This window comes from Acinonyx jubatus, chromosome A2 (assembly GCF_027475565.1).
Source record: "Acinonyx jubatus isolate Ajub_Pintada_27869175 chromosome A2, VMU_Ajub_asm_v1.0, whole genome shotgun sequence".
NCBI classification, from domain to species: Eukaryota; Metazoa; Chordata; class Mammalia; order Carnivora; family Felidae; genus Acinonyx; species Acinonyx jubatus.
The window spans coordinates 90,289,898-90,302,837 of record NC_069383.1 but is presented as its reverse complement, the minus strand read 5'-3'; the positions used below and the strand labels follow the sequence as shown (position 1 = coordinate 90,302,837).

The 12,940-nt window shown below is 34.1% G+C and overlaps 1 protein-coding gene across 1 annotated transcript in view; it reads left to right on the top strand.

The window, feature by feature from the left end:
• Nucleotides 1–12,940, top strand: part of COG5 (component of oligomeric golgi complex 5) — a 305,015-nt gene that overhangs the window by 207,789 nt on the left and 84,286 nt on the right. The window contains exon 11 of the mRNA XM_027071580.2: nucleotides 6,232–6,313. Within this exon, the coding sequence (XP_026927381.2) occupies nucleotides 6,232–6,313 (82 nt within the window). The remainder of the gene's footprint in view (nucleotides 1–6,231; nucleotides 6,314–12,940) is intronic.

Below are 12,940 nucleotides of genomic sequence, written 5' to 3'. Positions count from 1 at the left end.
ATGGTATTGGATGTAGGTTGTAAATAGATTAATATCAAATACCTTTCAGTGGCAGTCTAGTTGAATTATTGCAATCTAGTAGAATTAATTTTGTTTCAACATACTTAGGAGCAATTATGTAACATGCTAATTCGATTTGAAAGTGTAAATAAAATGATTAAAAAAATTTTTTTAATGTTTATTTTTGAATAATGTTTAATGTTTATTTTTGAAAGTAGGGGAGGGGCAGAGAGAGAGGGAGAGACAGAATTGGAAGCAGGTTCCAGTCTCTGAGCTGTCAGCACAGAGCCCAGAACAGGGCTTGAACCCACGAACCGTGAGATCATGACCTGAGCCCAAGTCAGACATTTAACTGACTGAGCCACCCAGACTCCCCAATAAAATGATTTTTTATGTATCTTTATATTTTCCTATTTTTTGCAGGTAGTTATATTTTTAATAAATTGTGGCTTTGACAATAAAATTGTTGATAATTCTTTGATAAATAAAATTAACATCTCTTTATATTTTGGCAGAATTGTATAATATATGTGTATATATGTACATCATATACATATACAGAAGTATGTATACGCATATATACAAATCTCTTTGTTGTAATATCCTATCCTCAAACCTACATTTTCATTATTATCTCCTACAATTTTCCCATCCTTCTGAATCCTCCTCATCTTCTTTCATCTTTTTAAAGCACTTTTCTTGTCCTTTATTGTTCCAACAATTGCTAATGCTTTTTAGTATACATCTTTGGTAACTGACTCTAGTTTTTAGTATGACAAGTCCTAAGAATTGACTGATTAATTGATTGATTTTTTTTTTTCCCCAAAAGTCGTATAAGTGTTGTCCAGGGAAACAGAATCAATAAGAGATACACACACACACACACACTCACACTGACACACTCAAACACACACAGAAAGAGAAAGATTCATTATAAAGACATGACTAACACCATTGTGGAGGCTGGTAAGTCCTAACATCTCAGTCAGTAAGCTGAAGACCCAGGAGAACTGATGGTGTAGGTCCACTCTGAATCCAAAGGCTTAAGACTGAGGAGAGCCAATAGTATAGTTCTGGCCCAAAGGTCTGCAGGCTCAAGACCCAGGAAGAGCCACTCTTTCAGGTTGAGTCATAAAGCAGGAAAAAAGAAAAAAGAAAAAAAAACCCTGATATTCCACCTTGAAGAAAGACAGAAGGAATTCTGTCTTAGCCTTTTCTCATCTCCTCAGGCCTTCCAACTGTTTGGATGAGGCCCACCCACATTAGAGAGGGCATTCACTGAGTCTACGCATTCAACTGTTAAATTCATCCAGAAACACCCTGAAAGACAACCAGAATTATGTTGACCAAATACCTAGGGTACCCAGTAGCCAGTCAAGGTGACTCATAAAATTAACCACCACAACAATAGTAGATACTATTATGTGGCAGTCACTGGAGATACTAAAGAGACATATTAGTTATTTTGATTATGTGTTACAAATAGAGTTAGCAATATTTACAGGTATTCATATAATGCCTACTATGCCAGGGACTATTTTAAGCACTTCATCATAATTAACCCATTTAATCTTCATGATAAATGTATGAAATGGGTTTCCATTTTGTAGATGAGGATACTGACGTATAGAGAAATTAAGTAACTTATCCACAGTCACAGTCAGTGTTAGAGTCACGATTTTAACCTCATTATTCTGGCTCCAGAGTTCCTCTTCTTAATCACTACTCTGTTCCTTTACTTACATAGTGAAATCTCTTATGATGGGGAATATGGGATGCCATAGAAGTTTATAACAGAGTGTGTCAAACCTAGGGGAACCAAGAGATGAGATACCTAAACTGAACTCTGAAGAAGGTGCAGGTTTTAAAAGGTGATAACTAAGAGAGACTGAAAAAGAGCCTTCAAGAACCTGAAAGAATTTGAGTATGGTTGAATCTTTGACCTCAGTGGTGTGAAACAAGAAATAGGCTGAGAAAATCCAAGTCATAATGGCTTTGTAAGTCAAGTTAAGGGAGAATAATACTTTTAATGTATCAAACAGACCTTAGATCAAATCTCGGTCCTGCTACTTTCTGTTTCATTGTAAGCAGGTCACCATATCTTTTTGAGCTTTTGTTTTCTCTCTGGAAAGGGACTAAGATAGCCTTCTTATGAGACTTTCAATAAATATTTCAATATCACTCTTTCAGTAAATATTTATTGTGTGTCTTTTATGTCTGGGTGACATTCTCAGTGCCGAAATTGCAATGGTAAAACAGACAAAAAGGCTGTGTCAAGGAGTTAGAATTTTCTTGTTTATTTTACAATTCTCTAAGGCCTTGAAAATGTTCTGCTCTTTCTAGAAATCTGTTTCAATAATTCTAAGATTATTTCCCTCAAAGGAATTTATGGTTAATTGTAGCAATGACAACATATCTGAAAGAAATACAAGAGAAGTCTAGGGGAGATAAAAGCAAGCAAAAATAATCCACAGAACAAATACAGAAAACAAAGGAAATACAAAGAAAGCATAAAATGAAATGATAAAAGCAAGAACAACCTATTAGGTAAACATACTTGGTTTATATTTTCTTACTAAAAAACAAAAATTATATTTAACAATAAAATACATGTTATTTATAAGAGCCACATCAAAAGCTAACAGCATAGAATAAAAACAAATTGAGAAATATTTCTCAAGTGAAAGCAATAGTGACAGTATTAACTTCAGGTAAAACAAAACAAACAGTGGAATACAGAATAAAAGGGTCACACAAATTTTCCATTACTAGTCTCTTCAACAAACCATGCGGAGAAAAACTGGATATCCATGTGCAAAAGAAAAAAAATGGGACCTTGACCTTTGACCATATACAAAAATTAATTCAAAATGAATTAAAGTCCTAAATGTAAAACCTAAATAAAGCCCCTGAAAGAAAACATAGGGGGGAAGCTTCGTAAAATTGATTTGGCAATGATTTTGTGCATAAGACACCCAAATCATGGGCAGCAAAAGCAAAAATAGACCAGTGGGACTATATCACACTTCAAAACTTGTGTGACAAAGGGAACAATCAACAGAGTGAAAATGCAACATCCAGAATAGGAGAAAATACTTGTAAGCCATATATCAGATAAGGGATTGATGTCCAGAATATATCAAGAATTCCCACAACTGCACAACAACAAAACTCTGTTTAAAAAATGTGTAAAGGACTTGAATAGATATTCTCCAAAGATTGCATACAAATAGCCAACAAGCATATAAAAAGATGTTCTGCATCACTGATCATCAGGAAATGCAAATCAAAATAATGAGATATCATATTGTACTCATTAGAAAACAGTATTAATGAGGATGTGGAGAAATTGGAACCCCTGTGCACCATTGATGGAAATGTAAAATGGTACAGCTGCTGAGAAAAATAGTACGGAAAGTTCCTCAGAAATTTAAAAATAGAATTACCATATGATCTAGCAATCTGACTTCTGAAAAATGTATATCCAGAAAAACTGAAAACAGGATCTTGAAGAGGTATCTGCTCACCTGTGTTCATTGCAGCCTTATTCATAATAGCCAAGTGATAGAAGCAATCTTAGTGTCCATCCACGGATGAATAAAGAGAATCTCTGTCACACACACACACACACACACACACACACACACACACACTCACACACTCACACGAATATTATTCAGCCTTAAAAAAGAAGGAAGCCCTGTCACATGCTACAACATGGATAAAACTTGAGGATTATGTAAATAAAACAATCATAAAATACCCATGATTCCACTTAATATGAGGTATAGTAAAGTAGTTACATGCTTAGAAAATTAAAGTTGATTGTTGGTTGCTAGGGGCTGGGGGTAGAGAGGAAAGGGGAATTCAATCGGTATAGCATTTCAGTTTGGCAAGATGAAAAAGTTCTAGATGCAGTTATGACTGCTCTACACTTAAAAATAGTTAAGAGTAAATCTGTTTTTTACCACAATTTTATGTATTTTTTTCTATGAATTTTTAAAAAATGAGGACTGGGTATTAAGTATTTTAACAAATTAAAGGGTATTAATTGCCTTGAATTCACTTAGCTAAATTATTCTGTAGATTTCCTGATTAGAGACATTGAGCTATTAATAGATTCCCTAATATTAAATGATGCATTGCAGACCTCAATCCACTTATTTAGATAATTCAAATAATTGTTTTAATAATCTATTGAAATCAATTTGCTTTCATATCTGAGAATTTCATATTTGTATTTAAAAGAATTTTTTTTAATGTTTATTTGAGAGAGAGGCAGAGTATGAGTAAGGAAGGAGCAGAGAGAGAGGGAGACACAGAATCCAAAGGAGGCTCCTGGCTCTGAGCTGTCAGCACAGAGCCCAAAACGGAGCTTCACCTCATAAACTGTGAGATCATGACCTGAGCCGAAGTCGGATGCTTAACTGACTGACCCACCCAGGCACCCCTTGTATTTGTATTCTTAAGTAAGATTGACCTAAATTTTCTTTCCTAGGGGTACGTATATGTGTGTAGAAGTAGATCTATAATCATCAGATTTTCTTTAGAGGAAAAGCTTTCAGTTTTTCACCATTTTGCTATTCTGTCTGGGCTTTTCATATATGGCCTTTATTATGTTGAGGTAATTTTCTGTTCCTAGGTTTTTTAGTGATTTTTATCATGAAAGGCTATTGAATTTTGTCACATGTTTTAGTGTGCATCAGTTGAGATTATCACATGCCTATGTCCTTCATTCTGTTTATGTCTTGTGTTATAAAAGTTTTTTTTATATAAAAACATTTACTTTAAAGTGCATAATATACGATACACATACTACATAATACACATACTACATAAAATCTTGGGAATCTGAATATATTTTCTGATCATTATGTAAGAAATGAACAATTAGTTGATTTGCTTTTTTTATGATACACAGTACACAGTTGAATTCAAAGCAAATTCACATTAAAAAAGAAACCAATATTGAACACCGAAATGTATGTAGGTACAAAAGTGAGAAATCGGTACTTTTCATTTGGTAACTTTTTTTAAGTTTATATCTTTGCAAACTGGAATTTTACTTGTTGCAAGTACAAAACTAAAATAGAATTAAAGAGTTTTCTCATTTTGTAGGACATATTTGAATAGTAGGTATATTTTATTTTTGTTATTAGGGCTAACCATATGAATTGCATTTTTGTACTGCGGAATTAGAATATTGGCAACTTGATATACACCACACCTATAGAAATACCTTAAAAGTACTTGGCGAAATTTCTAGAAGTGTGATCTGTTTTAAGAGTATTAAAGTACTTTGTCTCATTTTAACAAATTATACTTGAACTAATGTATCTCTTTTTAGTAATTACTTTCTAAAACATTTATTCAAAGTTGAGTGAAGTATTGTGCTGAGTAGTAGTAATTCCTGTGACTTAAAAAAACTTTTTTAACTATCTATCTATACTTTAGGCAGTACTCTCTTGTAATTGGTGAATCCTTTTCTGGGGGGGGGGGGGTCATTCCTGGTCTAAGCTTGCTTTTCTTCATCATTTTGTTATGGTCACACAGTTATCTTCTATATCTATAAGGAAGATGGTAATATAATTGTAATAATAAATAACTAAATTCATTGTGGTCTTATTATATGTCAGGGACTGTCCCAACACTTTACTTTTATAAACTTTTTTAACCCTTATTATAATAATACTGCAATGAAATGTAGGTACTGTTGTCATCACCGTTTGGCAGCAGATAGAAGGAGGCTCAGAATGATGAAACTTGCCCAGGCTCATATAGCCGGTAAGTAGCAGAGAAGGATGATGGCTCACTACTTGAACATGAGACATGATTTGAGTCAGATATATGTTCCTGTTTAGTTACCTACTAATGCCATTGTTTGATAGTTAGATAGTTTAGAAAATTCCACTTAAATACATTTGGAATAAAAAATACATTTGGAATAAATGTTTAATGTCATATCTTCTTATCCATTACAATATTTTTTAAGTTTATTTATTTTGAGAGACAGAGAGAGCAGAGGAGGGGCAGAGAGAGAGGGAGAGAGAGAATCCCAGGCAGGCTCCATGCTGTCAGCACAGAGCCCCATGTGGGGCTCGAACTCACAGACTGTGAGATCATGACCTGAGTGAAACCAAGAGTCAAATGCTTAACTGACTGAACCACCCAGGCCCCGCTCCATTACAATTTTTAATAATTAATGAATACATCCCTTTTTTTGGGTCACAGGATGGACAATCTGAAATTTTGTACACTTTTTGGAATTCAGTTACTCAAGCACTTTCTTCTCAGTTTCGCATGGCAACAGATTGTAAGTATGCTATTTATTGTACAATTTCATTTCAGCATTTTCCACTTCAAAATTTAATGTCTAGAAGTTTTGCTTTATTGGTTTATAAAACACATGTTTGTAAAACTCATTGACTAATTGTCATTTCTTATGCTAGCCATATATTCAGATTTATAAGCAATAAGTTAATTTCTTAATATTTTTATAATTAGTATGTGGATTAAAATTCTCCAGAAGAACGAGTGAATTCTCCATAATTCAAACAAAGAGGAACTCTGAAGTTTTCCTGTATAAAGGGTATAAAGCAGTTAATGTTGAAGAATTTATTTGATGCTTATAGAATTATTTTCTAACTAAAAGATACCAAAATGCTAAGACTTCATAGTTATTTTATTATTAAAAATGAGGATTTGATGAGTGAACAGATGAAATACCTTCATCATGAATTTAAAGTTGGTTATTCAAACATGATCCCCAAAATTTGTTTATTATTTATTTATTTATATTTTTTGATCATGAAATAATGGCACTGCCTAATCACTGAATGTAAAAAGGGTTTTGGAGTTTCTGTGTAAATTTTTATTTACAAATGTTATGAAAGTACCTAGTAGATGTTAACATTGTTTAGTCACTGGCAAGCCAGAGTTGAATAAACCACACTACTTTGCTTCTCTACTTCTGTTTCTGACGAACTATGCAGCAAGGCAGTCACCACAGGGGAGGTCTTCATTCGTGTGTGCCCAAATAGAACTTATGCAAAGCGTGTATTTAGGACTGATTGACTCCATTTACTTTTACAAATTACACTATTCAGAGAATGCTGTGTGTCTCCCTGTGTTAGGTATCTATTTTGGTCAACTTTTTTGAGATATAACTTATATACAGTAAAAGTCACCAATTGTAAGAAAATTCTATGCATTTTCACAGTCGTTTCTATCCTTTTACCCACCATGACAATTAAGATACGAAACACTTCCATCACCCCCCAAGTTTCCCTCATGTACTTTTGTAATCACCTAACTCCCCTCTTGGCTCCTGGCAACTGATGATCAGCTGTCTGTCAGTAAAAGCTTTTCCTAGACTTTTGTAAAACTAGTATCATATAGGCTATGTTCTTTCATATCAGCATAGTTATTGTAAGATTCATCCATGTTGTTGCACATATCAATAGTCCCTTTTATTGCTAGTTAATATTACAGTATATACATTATAGAACTATTTGTTTATCCATTCCCCAATTGGGAGACAACTAGATTGTTGCAGTTTGGAGTTATTATGAATAAAGCTACTGCTATTGTTCACGTAGAAGGTTTTTGTAGACATATGTCTTCATTCTTGGGTAAATATATGAGTGTAATTGTCTGATTATTTTATAAGTATATGTTTAACTTTGTAAATGACTGCTAAGCTATTTTCCAGTATGGATGTACCATTTTACATTCCCATCAACAATGTTTGGTAATTCCAGTTGCTCTATATCCTTATCAATCCATGATATTATCAGTCATTTTTTATATTGGTCATCCTTGTGAATGCATAGTGGATTTTCATTGTAGTTTTAACTTCCACTAGCTTAAAGACTTAATTATGACCATATTTTCACATGCTCATTAGGTATTTGTATAGCTTCTTTGCTCACGTGTTTGTCAAAATTATTGGCTTTTAAAAAAATTGTTGGATTTTTATTTTTTAATTATTGCTTATTCTCGTATTAAGTGTTAAGAGAGCTTTATATATTCTAGATTCAAAGTCCTTTCTCAGATGTATGTTTTGCAAATATATTTCCTTTGTGATTTGCCTTTTCATTTTCTTAACAGTGTCTTCCACATGATAAAAGTTAATTTTGATAAAGTCCAAGTTATCCATTTTTCTTTTATAATTTCTGGGGTTTTTGTTTTGTTTTGTTTTATTTCTTGACTTAAGAAATCTTTGTCTAACCCAAGACCAGAAGTATTTGCTCCTGTATTTTTGTCTGGAAGGTTTACTAAGTTCTTTTGAAGTTAATTGTTTGCATATGGTATGAGATAAGGTAAAGGGTATTTCTTTGAATATAGATCGGGAAGATCATATTCCGCCTACTGACTGACCTGGCACTCTTGCAGAAAAATCACGTGGTTATATATGTGTAAGACTATTTCTGGAGTCTGGTTTTTCCTTTTTTTTTTTTTTTTTTTGGTATATCTGTGTTTGTAATCACTAATGTGTAATTTTTTCTAGTTTATCTAATTTATCAAAGTAATTTTTGTTACTCTAGGCCCTTTGCATTTTTATATATATTTCAGAATCAAGCTGTTGTTCCTCTAAAAATGTTTCCTGAGATTTTGAGTAGGATTACATAATGAATCTACAGATCATTTTGTGATGAATTCATGTCTTTTGATCCATGAGTGTGATATATCTTCCCATTGATCTAGGTCTTTTATATTTTCTCTTTATCAATGCTATATAGTTTTTAGTGTGCTTGTCTAGCACATCTTTTCTTAAACGTATTACTATTTCATACATTTTGATGCTATTGTAAATTGTGTTTTTAAAAGCTTACTTTCAACTGTTCATTATTAGAATATAGAAATACAATTTGATAAAAATAAGTGTAAGTATTTGGGTGTGTTTCATATTGATCCTTTGTTTTCTTAATGTCTTTTTCTAGTGTGGGTATCAGGCTAATGCTAACCTCAGAGAATAAGTTAAGAAGTATTTCATCCTCTTGAGTTTTCTCAAGCAGTTTATGTAAAATTGGCATTATTTCTTCTTTAAATGTTTGGTAGAATTTACCAAGTAAGTCATCTGGGTCTGGAGTTTCCTTTGTAGGAAGGTTTTAAGTACAAATTCAACTTCTTTCTTAGATAAGGGATTATTCCATTTATTTCTTCTTGGGTAAGCTTTGGTAGTTTATGTCTTTTCAGAGAACTTTTCCAGTTCACTGAAGTTTTCTAATTTATTGGCATAAAGTTGCATATAATGCTTCTTTATTACCCTTTGAATGTATGTGCAATCTGATGTGATGTTCAGTACCTCATCCCTGATACCATTAGTTTCTTCTTTTTTTCCTAATAATTACATCTAGAGGTTTATTGATTTTATTTATCTTCTCAGAAACCAACATTCGGTTTCATTGATTTTTCTGTTTTCTATTTTCACTTTCACTGATTTCTGCTTTTGTTTTTACTCTTTATATTTGCTTTGCTTTGGATTTGATTTTCTCATTTTCTTGTTTATTAAGGTTAAGTTTAGATTATTGATTCAAACCTTCCTTTTCTAATTTGAGTGTTTATGCTGCATATTTCTCCATAAGCAGTATTTTAGCTGCCTGCCACCTTATTATCTTTCCAAACACAGAAAAGTAGTAGTGAAGAAGCATCTATATATCTATACCTTTGATTCAGTAATTGTTAACAGTTTACCCACTAAATGAGCATTTTGAGGCTGACATGTTTGTTTGAATTTTAAAATTTATGAATTATTTTAGGAGGTGGTTTTTTCAAACAATCAGATGTATTATTATCTAAATGTAGCCTTTCAATAGTTTCTCATACCATGTATGAAAGTAGTGGGTTTTTATGAAAACAATTAACTTTTCACATTATAAGCTGCTTATGTTTAATGGAATACATTTACTAATATAGCAGTAAAAAAATGCAAAGGTATAAATATACCTACAAAATAGGTAAGCATAATTACAAAATTCATGAAAACCTCAGTTTTTAGGTAAAATCAAAGAAAAAAATGTAAAAAGCTGTTGCAAGGTATGTTTTTTGGCATTTATTAAAAGTGTACTTAGTCACCTAAAAATGTTTTGAAGTCTTAGAATTGTTATAGTCAGTATTTTATTTCTGTAGTGCATAAATTCAGTTTCTATTTTGAATATTTCTTCTCTCAGTGACTGGAATTTATCAAAGAAAATAGCCTTTAGCATACTTGACAGATTTCAAACCTTCAACCAATTGCACCTTCCAATATTGTTTATTATTGGTTGATTTAGCGTATTTTTGGTAGAAATGGTATAAGGTAAACTTTATTCCAATAAATCACATTAGATATTAAGAGTAGAGGTTGAGCTACAAAGGAAATGTTCTTATCTGTTAATTCATTCATCTCTTTTGCTTCTGGATCTGATTGAATTTTCTTGTGGATAGTTTTTTCCTACTTTTCTGCATATTATGTAGTATTTGATTGGGTTCCAGATACGAATTTTACATTGTTTGGTACTGGATACTTTGTCTTCCTTAAATATTCTTGTTCTTAGATACCGTCAAGTTACTTAGAAACAATTTGGTTTTTTTGAATCTTGCTTTTAAGATTTATTAGAAAAACCTGAGCAGTGTTTAATCTAGACCTAATTATTTTCCACTACTGAGGTAATACTTTTCTTAGTACTCTACCTAGTACTCTGAATTACAAGGTTTTCCAGACTGCTTGTCAAGAACAGGCATTCTTCCCAGTCTTGTGTGAGTAACAGGTATATTCTTTCTAATCCTGCATGGTTTCTTCCCCCCAGACTCTGGAACTTTTCTCACACACATATGCTGAGTAGTGTTTTGCTGAGTACTCAGCATGGACCATTTACAGATCTCTGTAGTTAATCTTTTTGTGCACCTGTCTTCTCTCTGGTATTCTGTCCCATGAATTCTAGTTGCTTTAGTTATCCTGGTCTTGGGGAAGGCAGGGGTAGAGGAGTCTCTTTCCCTTTCTGGTGCCATAGTCTAGAAGCCCCTGGTAGGAAATAAGCTGTTGTTGCCAAAGTGATAGGTTCTTTCCCTACTCAGTACCTTTTGCCAAATAGCCAAATAACAAAACAGTATTTGATGGCAAGCACATAATTTATTCAGTGGCCAGAGAATGGAGAAGGGGGGCTCATGCTCTAAAGGCACCTTTTCCCCAGTTTGGTCTCAAGGTCAGGGTTTTATGGAGTTAGGGTAATTAAGGGGCTGGTAAAGTTGACAGAGGGGTTTTTCCTGGGAAGGGAGAGGAGCCTTCGGAATCAAGAGTACCACCTCTTTTCTTCCCCTAACTGGACACAGTCGGATCTGTGATGGGCTGTTAGGTGTGTTTTTGTTATTACAGTTCTATGATGATGATCCCGAGATCATCTGGAGGGTTAGCTAGCACATCAGACCAGTTGAAAACTGGCCTTGACAAGGGAATTAAAAGCAAAAATGAACTATTGGGACCTCATGAACATAAAAAGCTTCTGCACTGCAAAGGAAACAATCAACAAAACTAAAAGGCAACCAATGGAATGGGAAAAGATATTTGCAAATGACATATCAGACAAAGGGCTAGTATCCAAAATCTATACAGAGCTCACCAAACTCCACACCCAAAAAACAAATAATCCAGTGAAGAAATGGGCAGAACACATGAATAGACACTTCTCTAAAGAAGACATCCAGATGGCCAACAGGCACATGAAAAGATGCTCAACATCGCTCCTCATCAGGGAAATACAAATCAAAGCCACACTCAGACATCACCTCACGCCAGTCAGAGTGGCCAAAATGAACACATCAGGAGACTATAGATGCTGGCGAGGATGGAGAAACGGGAACCCTCTTGCACTGTTGGTGGGAATGCAAACTGGTGCAGCCGCTCTGGAAAACAGTGCGGAAGTTCCTCAAAAAATTAAAACTAGACCTACCCTATGACCCAGCAATAGCACTGCTAGGAATTTACCCAAGGGATACAGGAGTGCTGATGCATAGGGGCACTTGTACCCCAATGTTTATAGCAGCATTCTCAACAATAGTCAAATTATGGAAAGAGCCTAAATGTCCATCAACTGATGAATGGATAAAGAAATTGTGGTTTATATACACAATGGAGTACTATGTGGCAATGAGAAAGAATGACATATGGCCCTTTGTAGCAATGTGGATGGAACTGGAGAGTGTTATGCTAAGTGAAATAAGCCATACAGAGAAAGACAGATATCATATGTTTTCACTCTTATGTGGATCCTGAGAAACTTAACAGAAACCCATGGGGGAGGGGAAGGGGAAAAAAAAAACAACAAAGAGGTTAGAGTGGGAGAGAGCCAAAGCATAAGAGACTCTTAAAAACTGAGAACAGAGGGTTGATGGGGGGTGGGAGGGAGGGGAGGGTGGGTGATGGGTATTGAAGAGGGCATCTTTTGGGATGAGCACTGGGTGTTGTATGGAAACTAATTTGACAAAAAAATTCATATAATAAAAAAATCAATAAAAAAAAAAAAGAAAACTGGCCTTGAGGGCTTGTTTGGAGCTTGTGGCTTCTGGCATTTGGCCTTAGCTTCTGGTGGCAAGCAGCACCTGTGAGCAGGGCTAGAAAGCTGAGTTACTGTGACTTGTTAGTGAGTCCCCAGTGATGGGGATGACTGGGATGGTCATAGAGTTCACCTCTTTTATTTCCTGTCTCTCAGGGATCGCTGTATTTTATTGCATGATGTCTTTTAACGCATGGTGTTTTAAAAACCACTATTTCATATATTTTGTCTGTTGTTTTCTTGGTGGTTTCAGACAGGAAGTTAATTCTGGTTACGGTTACTCTACTTTGATCAGAAATAGAAGTACCTCATCTAGTTCTGAGAGCAGTGATTAAAAGTAGATTTCAAAATATTATATGTTATGTGTGTGTTTAATGGTTCTGTCATTTACTTCTCTTTGGTCATCT